The sequence below is a fragment of the Ruditapes philippinarum genome, unplaced genomic scaffold, assembly GCF_026571515.1.
Source record: "Ruditapes philippinarum isolate M1 unplaced genomic scaffold, ASM2657151v2 ctg538_1_1_1_1, whole genome shotgun sequence".
NCBI classification, from domain to species: domain Eukaryota; kingdom Metazoa; phylum Mollusca; class Bivalvia; order Venerida; family Veneridae; genus Ruditapes; species Ruditapes philippinarum.
Genome location: NW_026867197.1, coordinates 144,315 through 170,156, shown reverse-complemented (window position 1 = coordinate 170,156; position 25,842 = coordinate 144,315). Strand labels below are relative to the sequence as shown.

Below are 25,842 nucleotides of genomic sequence, written 5' to 3'. Positions count from 1 at the left end.
CAATGACTTTGTTCAAACATTTTGTATTCATTTTTCAACCCTTTTGTCTAAGTCATATTTTAATTTCGTTTTGCAATAAATGTCTTTTAGTAATTGTTTTATGCAAATCCATGAATATAATTCTGAAAATCAGAAGTTAAAACAACACATTGTCTTTAATATATCTTTTTAATTGGTTTTTGAAATATGTAATTAATGTAATTTAGTATTACTATTTTAAGCAAAACAGGAATCATTTAACAATAGTTCCCCAATTCTTTTAGACATTTTATATTAAAAAAAACACACACAACAAATTTAAAACATTTTGAAAATCATACCTATACAGAGAAAAACACAATTATGATAAAAAAATGCTTTAATTTAGTTGCCAATAAGAAATTAACACTCACTGACAAGTGTTTCAACACCTGCATAGATAAGAAAGACATGATCATTAATTGGTAATTGAACACGTCACCTGTTAAGATTATGTTTAAATCTACATTAAAATACACAGAACATTTACACATAAAATTGCTGTCCGGTTTTCAGAGGATTTTTGCACACTTATTTTAAATAACATCGATATCCTTTATGTTAAATTAGATACGCTTTTACGATGTCTTAAATCATACGTGAACAAACAACTTCACATTATTGCACTTAGAGTCAGGAACTTGGCCAGCAAAATAGATTTGTCGCACCCATTTTTCTTGCATCTATGAAATATCACAGAACACAGAGACATACGGTTTAACATTTACTGGTTATACAATTCCAATGTACATAACTATGTCAATCAATTATCTGGAGTTATTTGTTCTTCCTTTCTGAGTGAATAGATACACAATTTAAGCAAGTTAGTTACCAAAAAGAATCAGTACCAGGGTAAGTGTGTTGACTAAACATGTACGTATGCTATTGTTGACCTCATAGACATCGTATTTAATTGTTATTCAGGTGAAATTATGATGAGACTGCTATTTATACATGCCACAGTACTATAACCTACTTTGGATTGAAAATAAAATTGAAATTTGCACTATAATAGATGTACGTTTATATTATTTAAAGAAAAGGGCGGGAAACTAATTAAAAATCAAACATGAACTATAAAAAAGTCATATAATAACAAGTTCATCTAATCAAATTTAAAAAAATAAAAGTAATAAACATGTGGTTATTTAGACAATGTAATATAACATTACTGCTTTTGAGATGACAAAGATCTAGGCAATACCAGTATTCACAAAAGACGCATATGTTTGTTTACTTATCATTTTTTGGAGATTTTTGTATTGAAGCTTCATCAAAATGTATGGCAGGTTTTGAGTTTATCAATAAACATCAACGTTAACAGCCCATATGATTAGTCATTCTCTTTATGTCAGTGATTTAGCAAATAAAATTTACATGTTGATTATTATTTTGTTGTTAATATATCTCTTTGTTATTTGTTTTTATCAGAGCACTGCATTTCTTTAGTAAACATTTGTATTTTTGTCAGTAGTTTTTGTTTTTGAACCAGACATTCAACTTCATCCCAAAAGATATCTAATTGAAAAGAACGTTTTTGAATGTCCTTTTATTTATATTATTTTGATAACTACGTCGCAAATGGAATAATCTACTTAATAAAAAGTCAATGGAAAGGAAAATTCCGACTGTAAAAGAATTGTGTTCTTTCCAAATCGGTTCTAATGTATAACAAGAAAAGTGAAAATACCAGTAAGAAAACTTTGAATCTCTGTTCACCTGAGTACACAAGTTCAGTACCATTTGTTGCACATGATGTGTGACCCCATCGTACATATGTTGAACCACATTCTGAAAAAGTAAGCTCTGTAGACATCAACTCAACTTTATTTAAGCAAATAAAGGCATCTGGTCCAAAATACACATAACTATCAGTCTATAGAGGATATTTGTTTTGCATATAAGAGTGAAATATATTTCACAGAGTGAACACCAAATGTAATACTTTCACGAGTGGCGGATCCCTCGTATTGAAAACAAGAGAAACAGCAATAGCCCATTTGAAATTATAACAGCCCAAGAAAATATGGATCGTCCTTGGCTGTGTATTTAAGGCCATTGACTTCAAAGCATTGGCCCCTCACCGTTGGGGTGTTCGAATCCTTTCACGTGAGGCAACTATCTAGCTAGTTAACGAAACGGGTGTCCTTTTGCGTCTAAAGGAGCACGGATGGGGTATCTGAGGTCTAAGTAAATAGGAAAGTCGATATGTAACAATTGCAGTAGTAGTGTGGCGCAAAAACCAGTAACGATTTCAACATCATGAAAAGGTGGCAGTGTTGGTAGTTGTCTCTCCAGATCAAGACAGTAAGCCATTTTGAATTCACCAGAGTACAGCAAAGCCACTTTTAAAAAGTTACTAGTTCTGGCTTTTATACTTGTACATGGCACGATTCAGCTTGAATCGACTGTGTTGCGACAATGTTAGTGGCGTTTATTTTATTTTCTTCTTCTAATTATGCGAGAACAGTATAAATGAACAACCCCTTTGTCATGCATTGTCTCTTTACCAGATTTTATGAATATATTTTTGTGACGTAGTATAATATGGCGATGTACATCCGTATATACAAATACAGGAATGAGCGACCTCCAAATATTATCATTTAGACATGTATTAAGTTTTAAGTGAATATGTTCATAGTTACGACAGCAGATATTGCCAATAATTTTTTAAGTTAAAAAGGGCTATAATTCTGTCATACGCTATGTAAGTGTTATAGACCTTAGAAAATTACCTCCAATTACGATGTAAAATATGTGAATAATATTGTACAAGAAGTTGTACGTAAAACTTTAACCGAAATGTTTACAAAAAAAACATACAAACTATAACAACTTAATAGGTATGATTAATAAAAATTTAGATAAATGATAAATTGACAACAACAACAATAACGACAACAAGTTTATCAAATATCATATTGAAACTTTATTGGTTGACAAATCACAGTAAGTAGTAATAAGTGCAGTGCACAAGAGTGATATTTAGAATAATTTTGACTTATTGCCTTTTTTCTCCGTAACTCATAAAGCATTATACAATTTGACGGTAAAATGCCTCCAAGTGTATACGTTTTGATCGAATAGATAGAAGTCTCTTGTGGGAAAAGTAATTAAGTTATCATGTCAGTTGGAAGAGTGCTGCAGCGTTAGAGTAAATGCATGCATGGTGTTTTCAAGCAAAGTGTAAGTTATATAACTTTGAAATGCCGGATTTCTTTCATTGCGTTCGTAATTATTATATAAATAAAGAGGTGCTGGCATGGCGTCGAACTAGTAATCTCATGATCTCTAGCCGCATGAGTTCAAACTCCGTCAGGGGCAAGTCGTTGTTTCCTTGAGCAAGAAACTTTTCACTCATTGCTCAGTAATGGTTTGTTCCAGGAACGGATTCGAAAGTGTGTCTATAAGCTTTTAGCTTCCTTCACAATAGAACTAAAATAAAATCTGTATAAACCAAACAAGGAAACCAAAGCTCAAGATTGGTTATCCCACGTTAATGACATATCATTAGAAAAAATAATTCTAATGTTCAGGGTATATTTACGTTCAATTAACAAAAAAAAACTTTCTTTTGTGATATTGCGACATTATTCTCGCAATTGCAATGAATTATTTTAAATAATGTAATTTTTGTTGATCCATATTTGTAACGGATCATAAAAGCAACACCTTTTACAATTGGGATCGCATTCGTAACATGTGTTGCCAAATACAAAAAAAAAATTGGGAAACAAAATAAAAGCATTTCTGCGGGCATAATGGGCCTTTGAGCATGAAAAATAACGATGGGCAAAAACGAAAATAATTATGAAGAGTAAAGTTGTTGTTTTTATGCAATGCATCACTTTCCAATGAGTTCTATCCACCAATAAAGTTTCAAGTTAATACATGTATTTCCGATACTTAGCACGTTATACGTCAAGTAATCTCTATAGATTATGAAATTAAGGCTGATATATTACTAGGTGTCATGTTAATTAGATATTAATGTGGTGGAGAACTGGGGGCATAGAAATTAGCAAACTTGATGAGTCGCGCATTAAAGTTATGATTATGTAATGGAGATGGAGCTGGGATGAATATATTCAAAATATCTAATGAAAATAAGCAAGGAAACAATTTAATTAAATTTCAGTGATAAATAGAAATAAAGATGAAAATGAAATACAACAAACTAAGAGATAACGTTTTTTCCTTAACCATATTGTTTATTTTAAATTTGAAGGAGATCGCAAGCGAATATACTGGAACGTGTAATCCGTTTCAGTCAAAACTAGAGCACCTGAATCTTCGTCTTAAGGAGCACATGATTCACGAGACATCAACTGACCTCCATAATTGTGCAAGATTTTGTTTGTACCTGACGGCTTGTAAATCTTTTGATTATGACAGACAGACGAACGCTTGCAAACTGAATGATGCTGACAGTACGGATGTACAAACGACAGAGTTTGAGATGAAGGAACTCTCAATCTATTCCGATATCAACGAGTGGCCACAGGTTTGTTGTTATTGCTTTTATTTCTAGATAATAGTGAAATATCAAAATTATTTCAATTTCTTTTTTCGGAGGCCATTAATGAATTACTGAAACTATACTGAATTCTAGATTTTCATGTCCGTATTATGCCAATGTGTAAACTTCTTTATTTGACAAATAATCAGCCGTTTATTCCCCTTTTATTCTTATACCAAGAAATAAGTGGCAATGGCACACATAATGTATAACTGTGCTTTGTTTAATAAATAAGTAGTAAGAATTGATTCAAGTAAGAGCATTAGTTATTTCTCCCCTGTATATGTTTCACTATGAATCGATGTACATTATAATATATCGATATATAATGCATCGATATATGATATATCGATATTACATGTGTTTTATCTGAGTTTTTGCATGTTTGAATATAAACTGTAATTATCATCCAAATACATTCATATATCAGTTCTTTTAACACTATATTTTACTGCGGCTGTTAGAGGTATATTTCGTTACAATGTATCGCCATTATCAACAACACAACAACAACAACAATGTATTATTTGGTTTAAACATATTTATTTAAGCTCGATTGCGAAACAAGATCTTGCAACTTATATTAATCACTTTTTAGTCCGCTTCCTGGAACCAACCAGTACTGGTGTCATATGAAGAAACATGGTCGTGACCCGAGTAGGGCTCGAACCCATAATCTCTGGGTTGAGAGGCAGACACCTTAACCACTAGGCCACCTCTCCCCTTAACAATGTATTAAACTTACTTTAAAGTGATAAATGATTAAAGTAATTTGAATGATTAAACAAATCAAGAACAAACATACAAAAAGCAAATTAACCCTCACAAACACCAAAAAACCCAAAACAACTGTACATGTAAAGAAAACAAACAAAACTGATTAATAAGGAAAAAGAAAGTAAAAGAAATAAATAGGAAATCTAAAAAAGTAGGAATAGTTCACACGCAATGTCAAAAGGGCTAAATATTAGGAATATTAAGAATAATTCCCATCATAAAGCTATGTTTTTTTTACCATCACAACCTTGGTTAACTACCATCACCACTTTGATCAATTATTTTTTCATTTATTCCAAAACATTAGGGCCGAAATGTATTATTTTAACAACAACAACAACAACAACAAAAAACCCACATACTAACAAACTAAAACAATAAAAAACAAAACACTATAAAGACAAAAACTGATTAACATAAAAACGTAAAAGAGGTAAGTAGGAATACTTCTTAACAATTGAAAAGGGCCGAAAGATTTCTTTTTTAAAACTGTTGTCAACAGCTTAACCCAAAATTCTAATTGCTCAAACCATACTATTAAGATATTAAAAAAGACAATTGTATATTAAACCAGTGGCAATATTATTTGATAGAATAAAATTTGTTTTTATAAATTTATTTTTAGAAATGATATATTTAACATAACGTAAATGCAAAATATAGTTTTATTCATGGTAGCCTTATGAGTGATGTACAGAGCAATTTTTGAGTCACGGACATAGAATACTTTTCGGACCACCATGTTGCAGGTACCAGACGTTACGTCTTTAAAAGATAATTGGTTTAACATATCTTAAAAGCCCATTATGCTTCAGAAATGCTTTTATTTTTATTTCTAAAATGCTTTTAGTTTTGGGTGTACGTTTCTTGTTATTCCTTATGCAATTACCTGAACCATCTTTTTCTTTTGATGCTTTTGGCGATTAGTACAGTTATAGTTATTTGGTATTTTATATGGAAGTCAAAATACTTCTTTGTGTATATGTAACTACTCCTGCGACAAATTATATAACGTTTAGTGCTACTTTTTTCTAACATGCTCTAACACCACTATTTTAACGCCATACAGTTCATGTGTACCCCTTTTAAAGAAACACAAAATATTCGTATCATAATGCTTCTTTTAATATTACACCAAACATTAAATACATTATAAATAATTGTTTTAAACGATGAAAACATAAATGAAATGTTTTAATTGCCAAAATATTTCAATAGTTTAATAGTTGAAATTTAATCAGAAAGTTGCGAATATTTAATTATGCTTGGTTATCCATTTTTGAAACAATAAATAACTATCTATTTCACAAAGTGTATCAAACTTTAACGTTCCGATGGGTTAAACCTCTCTGCTATTAATTTTGCTGTTATTTTGTTTTTTATTTCTATCATGAGAATTTTTGTATCACATGTGCAGATCCATAGTTTATGTATATTGTGCTTTGCTGTATTTATGTATGAAATATTCTGTTTTTATTTGACAAAGTTTTAAAGTTTTTAATTCCCCGTTAACGTCACATTCCGTTAAGCGCATTGTTCAAGTGTCATTTTTTCTGAATATGACAAAACGTGGGAAGCTGAAGAAAACCGTTTGTTTTCATTGAACCGATTATATATGTGACCCCGATGTCTTTCTTGGTCTTGTATAAGAAAAGAACAAAACTGAGGGTAATACTAGTTCGTCGATTTAATTTGTAGTGGAGACTATAAATAACAGGTTACAAAGTACATCTCCACATCAGGCATCATATATCATACAAAATACAGTACACATCATCACAGTTACATCACAGTTACATCACAGTTACCAAGCCCTGAAAGTATAAATACCAAACATTCCATACCATCATGAAATATATAGTTTTATACATTTGTATAAACTACAGTACCTTAAATATACTTAATCTAATATTCTATCAACAGATCAGTCTATATGAATAGTACATTCATTTTATCTCATTTAAATAAATTATGTTCATATTAAAGACATCTTTAAATGTATTACATCACAGTTAATAAGCCCAATTGTGGATCAGACTCTGTAAATATACATGTACCTCTGTCACTCACACCTGTCTCACTGTGCTGTTAATTATGCTGTAAACTGTAATTTAGAAACATCAGTGCAATACAAATAGAAACAGTGATTTCTAGGAATAACTATTAGATAAGAACATAATGCTGCCATCTTGAATTCTAACACTCAAGAACAATACGAATTTTTCAAAATAACTTTTATCAAATCCACAACTGTATTTAATTACTATAAGTCTTCATTTAGTTGACATTAGAACTTTTAAGAACAAATGAATAAAACATACAAATACCAATTCCTCAATCCAAATCCTTATCTATAATATAATTCTTTTATAATAAGTAAAACCAACACATCTACATGTCACAATGACCAACAGCTTTTCTTAACACAAAAGAATGGCCTCAAGTGACCTTAACTTGAGAAGGGAAACGTTATGGTTGAGCAAATAGCAAATGTGGTCAGGGGACACACAAAGTTAAGATTAAAATCAAACGAGGCCGACAGAGTTACGTTTCTTGGGAAGTAGCAAAAACCTTAAAAATAGCACTTGGTTACACATATATGAGGATTGATCAAAAAGTTCTCGGCCCAATGTACTTCCGATAGTCAGAGAACCCAACTTATGGTCTTACTTTTCAATAGAATTGCCCTTTACATCAATGCACTTTGCCTACCTGTGCTCCAACTTGTTTAACCGTTCAAAATAAAACTCTCTATTTTGGTCCTCAAAAAACTCATTGACTGCCTCCATGACACCTCTATTGCGTCCAAAACGTCTACCACGAAGCTTTGCTTTCAGTTTCGGAAACAGGTAGAAGTAAGAGGGGGCCAAGTCCGAAGAATATGGGGGGGGGGGGGAATTTCAAAGCCGCAGTCAGTTGCGGCAACCATAGAAACTTGGGATGTTTGAGTTTACTCATTGTCGTGCAGGAGCAGAACGCGTTGGGTCAGTTTACCCCATCATCTTCACTGCTGATTGATATTCTTTGGAGAGGGTGAGCCAGGGTGCTTCCACTGCATGTTCTGTTTTTTTTTATTCTGGATCGAAGTGATGGACCCATGTTTCATCGTGAGTTGCGATCCGGTAGATAAAATCAGGTTCATCCTCGAAGCGAGACAAAAGATATCTTGAAATGTCAAGCCTGGTCCGTTTCTGGTCGTCAGTTAACTGTCTGGGGACCCATCTATCAGTCAGAATTGCCTGAACTGAACCAAAGCTTATACCCACTTCCCTAACAATGCTTCACAGGTCTCGCTTTCTGTCGCACATGACCAGATCGTGCACCGCTTCGGCAGTTTCATCGTTGGTGGCCTCTTTGCCGCCTAGGCCGCTCATCATCCCCAATGCTCTCCCTGCTCTTCTTTAAGCAGCCCATTTTTTCACAGTGATATAAGAAGGAGGCTCCTTCTCAAGTGTATCCATGAAGTCTTCATTGATTTTCTTGGGGGACATCCCTGCCCTACAGAGGTACTTAATGACGGCTCTGATTTCAATTTTTCCATTTGGTCTAAATGACACTGCCCTCTACTGATCAAAGTGTGTTTTATGTTACTTAATCGGTGTAAAACCGCGTGTTACGTGGTCAGTAATCTTCAATAAGATATCGGTATCGACGTATTGTGTGTAAATTTCTGTGTAGTGGCTAGAAGTATATCGGGCCACGAACATTTTTATCATACCTCGTACTGTTAATTTTCTAAATAACATACTAATCTTCATTTTTCTTACACTGTTACCTACAAATCAATACAGGAAAAAATAGAAAATTAACAGCAAACTCCTTGATAAAGATGGGTTTAACCCTTCGAAACATTGAAGGTTGAATAAATGACCAAACTTTACTGGAGCGAATTCAGTCATTTTGTGGAAAACTGTATTCTGAGACAATGAAATGGTTTGAAAGGTATTATACTCAATGTACTTCTAGTAGTTAAAAAAGTAATAAATGAAAAAAAAATATAAAAAAGAAAAACATAAAATGTGAATATGAAACAGAGACAGGCGTAGATTCTATATATGCAATCAAATAATAGCAAAAGTGTTGAAAACGAAATTATCATATTTGTTTTTTTTTAGGGAATTGCAGGTCCCTGTGGATCACGTCCTTGTAGTCCGAATCAGCGATGTCTACCATCATACCCACCACGATGTATAAACATCGGTACGTAAATAAATATTCAAGTCATAATGGTTTATTTTTACATTTATTTCAATCTTGAAGCCAATGGACGGCAGATTTATTTTTTCTTTTCGTTCTACTCTTGATGTTTAATCAACCTGAATACTTTTAGAATCATTGTTTTTGAAAGCATCTAATTCTTTGTATAAATTATAAGCAATTCTTATTGATTTATAATGTATTTCATTAAATAATAATTTAAATGGTTTTCAAGATTCGATTATCTTGTGGTAAATATTTCTCTTACATATTGTAAAAAAATTGCGATTTATTTTGTTCTCGTTTCAATGCTTCACCTATACAGCTGGTTGGATATTGTGATTTACCACAATTGTTTCCGTTTCTTAAAACGAATGAATGATTTCATAATCTATCTTTTTACTTTTGTGTTTTTCACGAGGACATCGGTCTATCTTGTGAATTTTTTGTTTACGGTAATTATTCCTTGGTGTTAGTGATTTCCTTTTAGTTTTTATAGGTTTCCTTATTGAATGCGCTGGGTGGGTCTTGTGACTTTTCTTATTTTCAACTGTCATGTACCGGCTTTGTAGATCTTATTATTGTTGTTTTGTTTTATATATCTCCATACTGAATATGTTGGGATGATCACATGACTTAAATTTCTTGTTTTTATGTTTTGCTTACTGAATGCGGTGGATATTGTGATTTATCATTCTAGTTTATGTTACTATTATATAATGCGGCTAGGTGGATCTGTTATTGTCTCTTTCCAGCTAAAAACGAGTGACTTAAGCTACTTTTTCAATTTTTTCTTACATAATGCGACTAGTTTGATCATATGATTAATATCTTATGATTTTGTACAACATCTAACAGGATGTGGTGCCGTTGAATCAATTGATAATGGAATTATTGAACTAGCAATTACCGGAAAGGATATGTTTTTGGACGAAGCCTATGTGGATTGCAATATTGGATATATTGTCGAGAACCCAGTTGCGAAATGTTTAATTGTGGACATCTTGTCAAAGGCTGAGTGTTTTTATACAGGTATTGTTCAAAAATATATCATTTAATTCTTTTATCGTGAAGGTCAGCGGTATGACATATTCAAACGTTATACACTTTAGATATCATGACATGTATGGTATTTTGTACTTATTAAAGTGTGACTAAGGCATGAATAAATTATGAAACAATCTAATCACCTCCGTAAGTTTTTGCTGTTCGTCAATAGAATTAAGTTAAAAAATTCCAGCCTGGTCGTTCCGCCCTGAAATCCGGTCCTCTTGTGACAATTTATAAAGGAGATACATTCTGATATAATATTATGTTTTTACGAAAGCATAAAACCATGTCAGATGAGGTTAAATCCATAAAAGCAATAAACAAACCAATTAGAATTGAAATTATAGCAAAAACAATCAGTTATGGGATATAATTTCAATTCTTAAAGTGATTTTAAAAAGTAAAAAGGCAATTAGGAAGGCAACTCAGCCTTTACATATGTTACGCTTCTTTTGTTTTTTACAGTACAGATCGATCTTTCTAATGCATATTTTATTTATTGATCATAATTTACCAAAACCTTTGACGAAATTCAATATATGTCAGCTAGCTAATTAACTACTTTCAAATGCTTAAATGTAATCACGTTTTATCCTTTGAAGATGAAACTAACAAATTTTCCATTTGTGACAGAATTTGATAGAATCTAAGAAGTTGAGTATTAATTGTTTGCTTATATATCATATGTAGAGATGATAACAAAATGATATGTTTTAGAAAACAAATTATCGAGAACAGTATATATCGACAGTAAAAAGGGAAGGGCTTGTTCATAGTGACCCATAAAAGTAATAAGTGGAAGCAGGTCTACAAAGTTATATTAAACACTATATTATGAAAGGCATCTTTCTCCTTACAATTGTTTTAAAACATTGATTATCTTTTACCAAAAAATAAAAAATAAACAACTGTGCTAGAAGAATATTTTTCATGATGTCTAGAATGTGTTCATGTATATAACAAATGAAACAATAATCTAGAAATGATAACATTTGGTTAAACATCAAGTTATAACAAGAAAAAGATACAGTAAAGAATGCAAAATAACTCCAAAAAGTACTCTTACACCAATAAATAGTTTCATTAAAATGCTAAGTGATACAAAAATAGTTGCATTGAAGAAAGTAAAGTAGTAGTAATACCAATAACCAGTAAAATTTAAGAATGCCAAAAGCTTGTAGTTGTAGGATCAAGAAATAGTAAAATTAAAGAGTACCAAATACTCTTGATATTAAGAAATAGTAAAATTATAGAGTTCCAAATAATCTTGATATCAAGAAATAGTAAAATGATAGAATGCCAAATACTCTTGATATCAAGAAATAGTTAAATTATAGAATACCAAGTAATACAAATAAAGTTTCAAATATCCCAGTCTCGTAAAAATAAATAAGACAAAGTAACACCAATCAATAATGAAAGTAATATAAAGAAATAGTAAATTCGAAGAAATGAAATGAATGCAGAGAAACTGACGACTATTATAGATATACATGTACTACTGTTTTCCTTTATCATATGCGTTTGAAACTGGTTGCTTTGAAAGTTTATCTTTTACTGTATTTTTACAGGACATATTCATTATCATTGACTTTAAATAAGATAAACTGATTATTTTACGTTATTATTTAACAAGCAAATATCTTTGCAGATATCTCTACTGTCCAATGTCATGTTGAAGGTAAATGGGAAGAAAAGACGTGCGACCCAAAAGGTAGAAAGCGTTCAATGTTTTCATAGTTTATCCTGTGTGAAAATTTTAACCAGACATATATTGATAAAATCATGTTAATTTCGTTCCGACAAGAGGAAACCAAACACAGAAACAGACAAAAATTATATATTAATAAAACAAACAAACAACAACAACAACAACAAAAATATTCCGTTCTATGTTTTTGCATATACGACCTAACGTATCAAGTACTCGCCATTAAGAATGTCATCATTAAATGGGTGTCTACATTTCTTTCCTGAAGTTAGAACAAAATGGAGCTTACATTTACACAAATCATTATATAATAAAGAGCAGATTTTAAATGACTGTAGGTCAAATCAGGTCACCTCATAATATGTGCACGACCGTATAACTCCGTTTTCATCTCACTGAAACATTTTTTTCCGTTATGAAAACTAGTGTCTCACCGGACTTCTTACTATTTATTTTCAAACCATTTGATGGAAGAAATCATCTATATATAACTTCATTTCACTCATTAATCATTTTTATCAAAGTTCTTCTAATATTGTGCGAGTGCTAACATTTGTTTACGACTGATGTCCGTGTACATGTACTAGGTTAACGATAACATAACATGTCGAATTTATATTTTTGTCATGTCAGACGACTTTTCAATGGTGACCTTCTCATTGTAACTTTGTATTTCAGATTGTGGTCAACCTACGACAGAAAATGGAATTGCTACATTGCTGGACTCGTCTAACACAACATATATGGCACTAGCTACTGTCAAGTGTAACGAAGGATATGAAACGAATATATCACGTGTCAAGTGTCAGTCTGATGGTACCTGGTCAGCAGGAAATTGTTCAAAAATTAGTATGATTGTCTTTTTTTTGTTCCAACATATTGAATAATTATGTAATATTAGTTTTCATTTAACTTATAACATATATCAATTATTTTTAACGCATATAAGCGCTCATATGGCTTATGTCAGTGGGGAGGGTAATGAACTGAGCTGGAAACTTCACATTTGATGGATCTCATTAAGAAGGAAGAAGCGAGCTGGTTTAAAACTTTCGAACACTTTCGTTACTAATGTTTGATATATTGCTATTTGTAACATGAGCGTCTAATATGAAAAAAGATCACAAACCTCCACAGTTATTGAAACATGTTTCGCTTTAATAAGCTTCATCAGTTGATATGATAAAAAATTAACATATTATTCAGATACATGTACCTTCAATTATACTATTAATAATTGGCCATGTTAAGACAACGGTATTCCAAATAGAGATCTAAGTAGGACTTTTGATACATTGGTACTTTTTTAACATTTTGAGAGTTAAATTCAATTAAATTTCACCTCTGATGGTTTAAATTTTCTAGATTGCACACCCTTTCAGGTTGCGGTTCATTACCAGGTATTGCAAATGGTGTCGCGACCCTTTCTCTACCAGGATCAACTCTATATCTAGATACAGCTACACTTGAGTGTAATTACGGGTTTACCGCTACTCCAGCCACGTTTAAATGTTTGTCGTCAAAGTCATGGGAATACTCGCATTGTGGTAAGATCTTTTATTTGATCAATAAAGTAACGATTTAATTAATTCGGACTTAATATAACTCATGTTATGTTGATAAAAAATAAGTTAGGTAGATGCTGATTAAGTGGACGAGACAGTGTGAAGATCAGCTTTATCTGCTGTCTGCATCAATGTGAAATGATTTTACCTATGACCGGCATTGACGTTGTTAGTCAGGTTGTTGACTACTGTGCTTTGTATATTAGTGACTTCATGGTGCAAGTGAATTCAAACTCTTCTTTAAGGTCAAAAATTGATTTTTGGGTAACAACTTGAATGTTGGAATCTGCGCGTTATGTTATGTTCCAACTCCGACATTTAAGGAAGCAACCTTATTGTTGCGCTTTCCTCATTTTCACTTGATGGTTATCATTTAAATCAAGATAATCTTTTACAACAGTTTTAAAGTAACGTCACTGTCTCGGAAATATAAGATCGATTTATCTGACAGACAGGCGTTCTCCATGTTGCTACTTCATTGTTCTTCCCATTATTCTTTCGCCACATAACAGCTTTAGGCCATATAAAATTCTTACTGAATGAAAAGCATAAAAGGAGATTTATTGTTATCCTATAGTCACTAGAGTATCAATATTTTGAGGCAAAATTATGGATAAAATGACTCGAAGGTGTTGTCATTAGTTGGCATAAAAACACTTTTACTACCTTTTTTATATTATCACAGGCAACTTAACTTTTGTGTATCAGTAGTCGCTATACAATAACTCACTTTTCATTTCACATGACTATGACAAATTTGAGGACAATGTTGATAGCGTGATACTATGTTTTGTAAGCCTATATTTCATATAAAGCAGTTTACTTGACTTTTGTCCTTATCTTTCTTTTTTAATTAATTAGTTTTTTCTTCTTTCAATTTTAACAATTTATAACCATCAACTATTTCTTGCTTTTCACAATTTCTATATTCACATTATCAAGTGTTATCCAATGCTATGCGACAGCTGTAAAAAGATTCCAAGTACGTCACGTTAAAGTTGTTAAGTTTTTCTGTTTATTTTTGAATACATGTATTTTATATGAAAAGTTTCAGTATTACAAATAACAACTGCTTTAGTCGGCATGAGAAATGATGCATTATTTATTATTTCATACAAATAAAATCATTATAATCGAGTTTTAAATTTATGTTTTCATTGCATTTAAAGGACCTTTTGTTTTTAAATTGTTTTTCTCAGTGACCGCCATGTCAATTTTATCATCAATGCTTGCGATTTATCTTATATTTTAAGTTAACTATATTTAATCATTTATTTTAAAATACTGTTGGGAAGAGGAGTAAAATGAAACAATCAATCAAACAAACATATAATCATTTATTTTATTATATTTTATCTTTTTTCTTTATCTAAATTATGGTGTATTTTTGCAAGGATATTCTTTGACATGGCATGTGTTTAGAAACATTTGAACAAGTTTTTATGCATACATTATTTTACTAATTTAAAAGGAAAGCACTCTTTATGTGTTCATAAACATAGAAAGTGTAGACATGTTTTTAAGCGGATCATAGATGATTTAAATAGTGAGCCTTTGTTAATATAACATTTTTATTTAAAGTTAAATTTAAATCTATATGATTTGGTTGTTTTTTTTCCTTAATTTTAGCATGTATGCCACCAAACAGTTACGCCGGGAGTCTCGGTAGCACCACAAGCGGTAAAACATGTCAGAGATGGGATTCCCAATTTCCTCACAGTCATAAAAAAACTAGTGCCGCACTTTACCCGGATACATCTGTATCAGCTGCGAATAATTATTGTAGAGCTGTTGGAGAAACCTACCTTTGGTGTTACACTACCGACATATTTAAACGATGGGACTATTGTAATAAGCCGACGTATGTTTGTTAAACATTTGATCCATAAAACACTTTAGGCTTAGATTTGTCCATTGATTCGGGCTGACTTGTCGGTTCCTATAATGCAATGAGACTGTCTGTTGTGACAAATAAATGTGTCGGTATACAACTCATTTTCATGTTATTGCAACAATGTTTTTTTGTGAAATTAATCTTTGAATAAAAAATTTCGTTATAAAATTAATTTAAGAGACCGACAATAGGTCAATTTTCATGAAAATTCTCGTAGATTTGTTACACAAATGTACAAACCATCTAATTTGGAATTTCTTAAAATTTTATATAATATATAAGATTACACAGCCACACGAAGGCGACGACATAAGATCTTGTTTTTTTCTTCTTCATTGTAAAGTATAGATCTGCCATACTGCACTTTGTCTCTCCGTTAAGGGTTTCCTCATGAAACGACAAGAATCACTTCAGGACGCTCTAATCCTGTGTTCCGATAATTCCAATATTTTGCCTTTCGCCGCTGCTTAAGTGGTGCTCATCAAAAATGAAATTTTTGCATTTACGCCTAATGTTTATATAATCGGACTTGTGTAAATATATTTTTTTAACATATTGTAACATTTTATATTGTCATATTGATGCTTTATAAAGTAGATAGATATATGATGTACATTACATGGAATCTTTTTTTATTTATTTTTGTGTACAAATCCTTTTTAAATATGCGTGGGTTTTCAAAGTTCTTTTGTATTTTGAATAATGAATGAAAACTTTGTCTTTCGTCAGCAGAATACTTAGTCAAAGAATATGACTCATATCATTGAGTATTTTAGACAAACTCATACAACACAATTGTCACGGTAATGCTAGCGGGGAACGGCAGGGAACGGCATTTAGACCGTCTACTATCCTAGAAAACGTTGCAATTATGAAAAGAGCATTTTGAATAACTTATTCTATATACTATATATTATATCATATTAAATGAAAGAAAGTACAGAAAATAAAAACAACTAGGAACATTGCACATCTTAAAGACCACGTCGAACAAACAACCTTTAGTAAGTTGTATTTATACATTTAAAGTTCTACTTGAAAAATGATGTATTATTTTACTACATGTATATATACGCTTGCTTGTACACTTATATTAACTGATATCGGAATCCTTTATTTCAAATTAGATATGTTCTTACGATTTCTGAAATTATATCTGAACAAACGACTTCACATTATTGCACTTACTTAACAATGGTCAGGAACTTGGCCAGCAAGATAGATTTGTCGCTTCCATTTTTCTTGCATCTATGAAATACCACAGAGCCATACAGTTTAACATTTAACTGATTAGACACTGCTAATGTACATAACATAACTCTGGAGTTATTTGTTCTTCCTTTCTGAGCGAATAGATACACAATTTAAGCAAGTTGGTTACCAACGAGAATCAGTACAAGGGTAAGTGTGTCGACTAAACATGTACTTAGGTTATTGTTTGACCACAGTGTGTCGACTAAACATGTGTTTAGGTTATTGTTTGGCCGCAGTGTGTTGACTAAACATGTACTAGGGTTATTGTTTGACCACAGTGTGTCGACTGAACATGTACTTAGGTTATTGTTTGGCCACAGTGTGTTGACTTAACATGTACTTAGGCTATTGTTTGACCGCAGTGTGTTTACTTAACATGAGCTTAGGTAATTGTTTGACCGCAGTGTGTCAACTAAACATGTACTTAGGTTATAGTTTGACCGCAGTGTGTCGACTACACATGAACTAAGGTTATTGTTTGACCACAATGTGTTGACTAAACATGTACTAAGGTTATTGTTTGACTGCAGTGTGTCGTCTAAACATGAACTAAGGTTATTGTTTGATCACAGTGTGTCGACTAAACATGTACTTAGGCTATTGTTTGACCACAATGTGTCGACTAAACATGTACGTAGGTTATTGTTTGACTGCAGTGTGTCGTCTTAACATGAACTAAGGTTATTGTTTGATAGCAGTGTGTTGACTTTAACATGTACTTAGGCAATTGTTTGATCGCAGTGTGTTGACTAAACATGAACTAAGGTTATTGTTTGACCGCAGTGTGTTGACTAAATATGTACTTAGGCTATTGTTTGACCGCATAGACATCTTTTATAATTGTAATTCTATTGAACAGTTGCAAACTGCTATTTAGACATGTCAGAATACTTTAACTTACTTTGGATTCAAAATAGAATTGAAATTGAAGAAGGATTCGACACTAATTTAAATCAATCATTTACTATACAAACCATATAATAATAAGCTCCTCTCATCAAATTTAAAAGTAATAAAACTAATAATCACGTTTTCATTAGACAATGTAATATAACATTACGGCTTTTTAGATAACAAACAATCTGGGCAATATTCACAATAGTCTCATGTTTTGTTTACTTCTCATTTTTTGGATTTTTGGTATTGAAGCTTCATCAAAATCTATGGCAGGTTTTGCGTTTATCGTTAACAGCCCAAATGATTAGTCATCATTTTTATGTTAGTGATTTAGCAAATAAAATTTACATGTTGTTTTTGTTGGAATATATTTGTTTGTAATTTTATTATTCAGTGGTTTAATTATTCAGTGGGATCTATTTAAAAAATAGTTTAGCAAAACAAGAAAAAAAATAAAACAAATGGCGCCGACGCACGTTCTATAAAAGAAAGTGGAAGTATTTTGAATTGTCGCGTTATGCAAAAAAACATTATATGACTAGCTACTTTTTTCAAAACAGATATACAAAATTGTTCTCAATTCATATCATTTATATGTTAAATTTAATAAATACATTACTGAATTGTTAACTTCAATTGTTATTAATTTTCCTTACATGTGTAGTTATGTTTACATTTGCGATTTTTATTACAAAAGCAGTCCATTTTATCAGAGCACAGCATTTCTTTAGTATACATTTGTATTTTTGTTAGTAGTTTTTGTTCTTGAACCAGAAATTCATCTTTATCCCCAAAAATATCTTATTGAAAGGAACTTTTTTGAATGTCCTTGTATTTATATTATTTTGATAACGAGGTCGCAAATTGAGAAAAAAATATATATAATTGAAAAGAACGTTTTTAAATGTGCTTTTATTTACATGTATATAATTTTGACAATGAGGTCGCAAATGGAAAAAAAATCCTTAATGAAGATGGCAATCAAATTCTCAAAATTAGCACACACACAAAAAATTAGCAATTAGCTTTTTTCTCATATCATCTCTCTCCAAGAAAACTGTTAAAATAAATTGTAAACCATTTTTCAGAATATGCATAAGTCCTGTGTCCGTCATTTGGCGACCCCCCTGTTGTAAAAATACTCTGCACCTACACCTGAGAAGTAAACAAACGTGTACACTGTACTATAATAAGTTTGTAAATACTATTTTGTACACACAACACAAGTAATTTCTCTACCATTGATATATGGTGGGCACTCTAGGCTTTTGCCACATGAGGCTTCAACAAAGTACAAGATACTCTCGTCATCATTATTATGCCCTCCAACAACAGTCTCCGGTCTGTTATCCAAACAAATGAACTCTGATTCGTGTTTAAAACCATCGTTTGAACTGACAAGGTATCCGCTGTATTCTTTGGTCCATCCATTGTAACAGTCTATCCTCCCAGGTATCATCAAGCTTGAACCCCGTTGACTATGACAAACGGCACAGGTGGCATCATCATTAAATACATTATGACCGAAGAATTTAGTAGCACCATCGTAATGATGGGGAAAAATTGATACTCAACTCCTTTTAATCTTGTATCACTTGTAATCGATTCGTCGTAGTAGCTCCACTGGGGATCAGGTGCTAAACACAAAAAGTTAGACCCTCCGCCTGTGTTATCATAACTCGAGCTTGCAATGTAGCCTACATTTATATACAAACATTTGTATTAGTACGAGTATTTTTATGTTCTTAAACGTTCCTATAGTATTGATTAACATAATATCAATTATTGAAACTTGGAAACCATGATAATTGGTCAAATCAAAATGTTGCAAGCTCGGCTGTTTGAACCTGTTCACAGATGGCAGTGGTTAAAAGATTCTACCACCAACGCTCCCAAAATCAAGCATTAATAAGTGCTATATTTATGTCAATAAAAACAGAAATACATTGCGACAATTTAGACTTAACATGCGGATATTTCATTGAAATATAGACTTTGTCTTTGGGTGTCACTCAGGATTTTCAAAGATCAAGGTAAAGCTTGTCAGGACAGATTTTCATATTTTTCAATTATTTGTCAATGAAAGTACAGAAAGTTAACAGTTTATATCTACTAGTTACAACGATTCAGTTCCAAGTAAAAATATTCATGTAAATTTGTACATAACTTGTACATTTGTTTGAATCTTAACCAGATGAAACTACTTTTGTAAGAAAAAAGTATCATAATAAAGTCAATGGCAAGGAAATTCCGACTGTAAAAGAATTGCGTTCTTTCCGAATCGGTTCTAATGTATAACAAGAAAAGTGAAAATACTAGTAAGCAAACTTTGAATCTCTGTTCACCTGAGTAAACAAGTTCAGTACCATTTGTCACACATGATGTGCGGCCCCATCGTACATATGTTGAACCACATTCTGAAAAATAAGCTCTGTAGTCATCAACTCAACTTTATTTACGTAAATAAAGGCATCTGGTCCAAAATACACATCACTATAAGTCTATAGAGGATATTTGTCTGTTTTGCATATAAGATAGAAATATATTTCACAGAGTGAACACCGAATGTAATACTTTCACGAGTGGCGCATCCCTCGTATTGATTACAAGAGAAACGGCAATTGCCCAATTGAAATTATAACAGCTCAAGAAAATATGGGTCTTCCATGGCCGAGTATTTAAAGCCATTGTCTTCAAAGCATTGGCCCCTCACCGTTGGGGTGTTCGAATCCTGCAATGGACATTGGAAACTTTCACGTGAGGCAACTACCTAGCTAGTTAACGGAACGGGTGTCCGTTTGTGTCTAAAGGAGCACGGATGGGGTATCTTGGGTCTAAGTAAACAGGAAAGTCGATATGTAACAATTGCAGTGGTAGTGTGACGCAAAAACCATAACAATAAAATCAAGAAATCACCACTTTTTTAGAAAAATACCGAGGTGAACGTAGTTATTGAAATTTAGTGAATATGTCTATTCTGACCATTGTTCTGTTAAACACGAGACAGTATATCAACTCAAGATTCGTTGTATACTTTGTCCTGATATCAGTCAACTTACAAGTTTTAATGATTTAGAGAAAACCGGAATCCTTAAAGATTGAGTTGGTTCATGGACGTTAGTGGTACTAGTAATTGCAAGCTACTGCCACGTCCTAGCAGAATTCACAACCTTAACATGAAAAGTTGAAAGACTTACTAAATCTCAGTACCTGTATTTATTTAAACAGCTTGTTTCAACCCCTCAATTTCTTTTTCCTTTTTAGCAGACGATCGTGTCAATTCATTGAGTGTAATATTCAGGCCAACAATGTCTTTATCCTTTGCAGTTGAAGACCGTTTCAATTCATTAAGCGTTATATTCAAGTCAACAATGTCTTTATCCTTTGCAGCAGAGGACCTTGTCAGATCACTGATTTCTTTATCTTTCTGCGTTAATAGAGTTGTTAAATTTTCAATCTTTTGATTTATTTTGAAAATTTCTTGAGCAATATCCGTTTCACTATGTAGGACTAAGCGTTTTTCACTCTTTGATTCACAAAAAAAGTTGAGAATTAGAAGAAGTTCTAAAACAGCAAACATTTTGAAAGTTTGATGATATATCCTTATGTTCTAATTGACGACTATTTCTGTTATCAGTCGCCCTTTATGTCATACATTTCAGACAGACACTTGTATATACCGATAACCTTTAATAGACCTAAACCTTTTGAGTTCTGATGACACACTAACGATGGACAGTTTTTATTTCAAATAAGCGCGAGTCTTTTTTAAAATTCAATATGGTATGGTGCGGTTTTTAAGATAATGCGAATTCATCAATACATAAAATAAACGTCATTTTAGATACACTTGTGCAAGACGCATTAATAGCAATTTGCATATTCAATATCTCGGTTATTTAATTTTTCTCTGATAAACACTGCTGTGAAATTACGTCGTGGTGGTCATGCTAGACTTTAAAACTTCTTATATCATTTATTTAATACCGTTTATACAGAACGTATAATTATCGTACATTAACAGCGATATCTTACAATAAATATAATTAGCTGTAAGAAATTTGAACTGGGTCACGATGATGATTCTGTTATTTTGTATTTTTCACTTTTTTATTAGAACGTTAGAACGTGTAAATGTTTGTGAAGTAAGCCAGACATGCGAAGACATTCTTGCCAAATCTGGCTGTTCCGACTGCTCTGGCTAGCTGCAATCATGTTCCAACTGACCCGACTAGGCAGTAAAACCAGTACAAAATGTCATCGGTTTATCTGTAGTTTCATAATTAATGACCTCGATCTCTGGCTAGTCAGGACAAACAGAACTACGCCTACTATTACTGACGACATAGTTTAGGATAAGTGTTTTGTGTATGTGTCCGTGTGGCCGCTGGTATAATTGTATCTGCCGGGACGTTAAGCCGAAAATCGCATTATCAAGTTCATCAATTTAAGTAATATGTTTGCTGTGCCCAAGCCGCAGTAAATTATTTTTGCATAAAACCCTGTGTAGGTCACAAAATACATGTAGTAACAAACTTTCATTTTTCAAATTTTATTTTGTACATACTACACAAGTTATTTCTCTGCCATTGATATATGGTGGACATTCCAAGCTTTTGCCACATGAGGCTTCAACAAAGTACAAAACACTCTCATCATCATTATCGTGCCCTCCAACAACCGACTCCGGTCTGTCATCCAAACAAATAAACTCTGATTCATGGGCATAATTATCGTACTCACTGACAAGATATCCGCTGTATTCTTTGGTCCATCCATTGTAACAGTCTGTCCTGCCAGGTATCATCAAACTTGAACCCCGGCGACAGTGACAAACCGCACAGGTGGCGTCATCATCTAATACATTATGACCGAAGAATTTAGCAGCGCCATCTGCATAATGGGCATAGAACTGATACTCAACTCCTTTTAATTTGGCAAGACTTTCTATCGACTCGTCGTAGTAGCTCCATTGTGGATCAGGTGATATACACAGGTAATTAGATCCACCCCCAGTGGTACCGTGACTCGAGCTAGCCATGAAGCCTATGTCATTAACAACAAAATGAGTTTTTATGATGAATTTAATTTAATTCAAGTACAATGTTGTTAAAATTAAACCAAACGTAATGTCCAGGATGGCTAAATTCATAATGTTGCGGGCTCAATGTGATTGAGCTAGTTCAAAGACATTTGTAGAAAAAACTTCAATTTATGTATGGTATATACTTTTTTTTCTTTTTGACCGTACAATTCGAAAGACTTCCCCTTAAAATTTGGTTTATTGGTTGCATTAAGAAGAAAGTAGCCCGGAAAGACAGCAATGAATATACGGAAAATCTGATAAACTGCAGTGAATAATAAATTTTAGAGTAAAAATACAGAAAAATGAAGATACGCATTTTATTTTACCAATTTCCATTTATAAGAATATAATAATATAATATTCGTTTTTCAGAACTGTCTACTAATATTCATTTACCTGAATAAACGAGTTCAGTACCGTTAGTAGCACATGTTGTTCGTCCCCATCGTACATATGTTGAACCACAGCCTGAAAAAATAAGCTCTGTAGATATCAACTTAACTCAACTTTTTTATGAAAATCATAAATACACATCAATATAAATACCATATGATATACATGTACTGAATGAAGTTGCCCATAATAAGATTAGAATAAAATTTTTGAAGTTAAAAGTTCGAACTTTTCAACAATTGAAACACTAACACAAATAATTTAGAAATGGTTTCTTCACTTTGCGGGTTCATCAGCGAAAAACAATCATTAATTCTTGTTCCTCTTGTTGCTCTTTGAATACCAATTACAGAGATAAGTAGGCAGTGAGTGAAATTAGTCTCACTGGTGTTTTGCTTTTTAAAGCAACATATCTTTTGATAACGAGGGACAAAATCTTTTTATTTCAAGTCAAAAACATATAAGGAATACATTTAATGTCTATTTATATTTATGGTAGTTTCATGACCTAACGTGTCAAAGTTTACCATTGTCTTGATTATTTTCATCACAAAATTATGAGATTATAAGATTTACGTACACACAAAGTTTACTTATTGTAAATCATTTGCTAACTAATAGTATAGAGAATCTATCGTTGTACCTTTATTCTCTTCAAAAGCTTTCTTCAACGCTTCAATTTCTTTATCCTTTGCAGCAGTCAATTCATTGAGCTTTGCATTCACGCTTATAATTTCTTTCTCCTTTTCCGCAATTACTGTCGTTAAATTAACAATCTTATTATTTACATTGGCAAATTCCTGCGCTATATCAAATTCACTGTGAAGAACTAAACGTTTTTCGTTGTTTGAATTAACAAATACGACGAAAAGATTGAGAATAAGTATAATTGCAAGCATTTTGAAATTGTAGTTAAACCCCAAATTTGTAAATAACGATAGTCCTCGTAATCATTCGCACTTTATGACTTTCATTAAATTGATAACATGACATTTGTTAAACTGATAACCTCTAATGAAGACAAAATAGGTTTTACTCTCTGATTAAGGCTACTATATGTTTCAGTCATGAACTCATAATGCGATAATGTAATATTGTGAATGAGGTTATAGGCTTGAGATAGGATCCAGAATCCGTAGCAGAAACAAACCTGTATTCAGCAAAGTGTTTAAAGTTTCTTGCTTACAGATACAATGGCTAATACCCCTTGACTGAGTTTAAAACCTCATTAATCTATTAGCCCAACGCTATAACAGTCGTCGAATATTAATTGATCGTTAAAATTAGGTCATTTTTAACAGTCAATTTTTCTTTAGTTTCAAGGTTGGATATTGTATTAGCTACAGCTTATAGCTAACTAAATCCATAAAGGAATGGTTAAATACAAGATCCAAAAGAAATTGTTTTATACTCTTTTAATAGCAGCACTACATTTCACAACTACAGTCTATCTCTATATCATACATGTAACACTAAACGAATGCAATCAAAGGACGGTGCCCAGTAGGTGGAGCTTATGTACTGTTAATTATGAATGACATCATTACAGACATTGCCTGACTATTCAGTGTTGGAAGAATCAAATCATATAACAGGCTTCAGTATTGACATCAAAGGATTTGCAAGACCGAGTTCAAAGGGAAAACGTTGCTGGGATATGCAAGATAATCTGTATTTGGACTGGGGGCTGTTAACGAAAACTTATCTTACTGATGTCTGACAACTTTGTATGTGTAGTCGCAGTTGGGCACGATTATCGAGAGTAGAATAAAATGGCCACAAGAATGTTTAAATCCTTTAATTATGGTTATTTTGCGAACAAAATTACCGATTGTTTGACGTTGTCGCGATACATATGTAAAGGAACAAAGATAAACTTATTTCTGTGTGATAATTATGTATTTGTTTCTTGTGATATTTGAATTTCATAATAAATACAACATCTAACAAAATACATGATATGCATGTATCATAGAAAGCACCTCATGGAATTTTCCCGCCAAAATAAGTATTACAATTGGGTATTTCTGTCGTTGTATCGTCAAACAATTTATTTTTCGACTGATCCACTAATGATAAATTTATAGATAAAGTTATCACCCTTTTCCACATGGTGTGCACAAGATCTAACTATATAGAGTACTATACCAAATGACAAGACGGGGTGTCACCTCCTTGGTGTAATACATTATTGCATGGCTAATGACCAGGGTAAAGTCATATCTTTGATTAACTGTTGTAAGAATATTTTGTAATCTTTTGGATATATTCATAATAATCAGATTGTACATACTGAGTTATATATAGTGATATTGCTCAAACTCTCAAAAATTGATTGGCATTCTGTTTATTATATGAATTAAAATATCTTATATAAAATGTTTCTCACGGAATATATGTTTATTATTATTTTTTTTAATACAGCTTTAAAACCTTCATTATTCACAAAAAAAGGTATTTCAATTCCTTTTTTTGCAG

At 32.2% G+C, this 25,842-nt stretch overlaps 2 protein-coding genes across 2 annotated transcripts; one reads left to right on the top strand and one right to left on the bottom strand.

Moving 5' to 3' along the window:
- Positions 1-4,033: 4,033 nt before the first annotated feature.
- On the top strand, positions 4,034-19,578 carry LOC132735239 (CUB and sushi domain-containing protein 1-like). Its single transcript, XM_060722171.1, has 7 exons — positions 4,034-4,525; positions 9,433-9,517; positions 10,373-10,546; positions 12,216-12,278; positions 12,954-13,124; positions 13,658-13,822; positions 15,470-19,578. The coding sequence occupies exons 1-7, from the start codon at positions 4,178-4,180 to the stop codon at positions 15,712-15,714; spliced, it is 1,251 nt and encodes a 416-aa protein (XP_060578154.1). The 5' UTR covers positions 4,034-4,177; the 3' UTR covers positions 15,715-19,578.
- A 2,271-nt stretch (positions 19,579-21,849) lies between these two features.
- LOC132735234 (uncharacterized) lies at positions 21,850-24,358 on the bottom strand. The gene is made up of 3 exons (XM_060722167.1): positions 24,008-24,358; positions 23,368-23,439; positions 21,850-22,931 (listed from the first exon to the last, which is right to left on the bottom strand). The coding sequence occupies exons 1-3, from the start codon at positions 24,261-24,263 to the stop codon at positions 22,438-22,440; spliced, it is 822 nt and encodes a 273-aa protein (XP_060578150.1). The 5' UTR covers positions 24,264-24,358; the 3' UTR covers positions 21,850-22,437.
- Between the last annotated feature and the right edge of the window lie 1,484 nt (positions 24,359-25,842).

Bases quoted from the DNA above. Each gene is read 5' to 3' on its own strand.
- LOC132735239 (XM_060722171.1), top strand. From the start codon at position 4,178: ATGAAAATGAAATACAACAAACTAAGAGATAACGTTTTTTCCTTAACC. The intron at 10,547-12,215 runs GTATTGTTCAAA...ATATCTTTGCAG, and splicing joins GGCTGAGTGTTTTTATACAG to ATATCTCTACTGTCCAATGT. The intron at 13,823-15,469 runs GTAAGATCTTTT...CCTTAATTTTAG, and splicing joins ATGGGAATACTCGCATTGTG to CATGTATGCCACCAAACAGT.
- LOC132735234 (XM_060722167.1), bottom strand. From the start codon at position 24,263: ATGCTTGCAATTATACTTATTCTCAATCTTTTCGTCGTATTTGTTAAT. The intron at 23,440-24,007 runs GTACAACGATAG...TTATTTTTTCAG, and splicing joins AGCTTTTGAAGAGAATAAAG to GCTGTGGTTCAACATATGTA. The intron at 22,932-23,367 runs GTAAATGAATAT...TTAATGACATAG, and splicing joins TACTGAACTCGTTTATTCAG to GCTTCATGGCTAGCTCGAGT.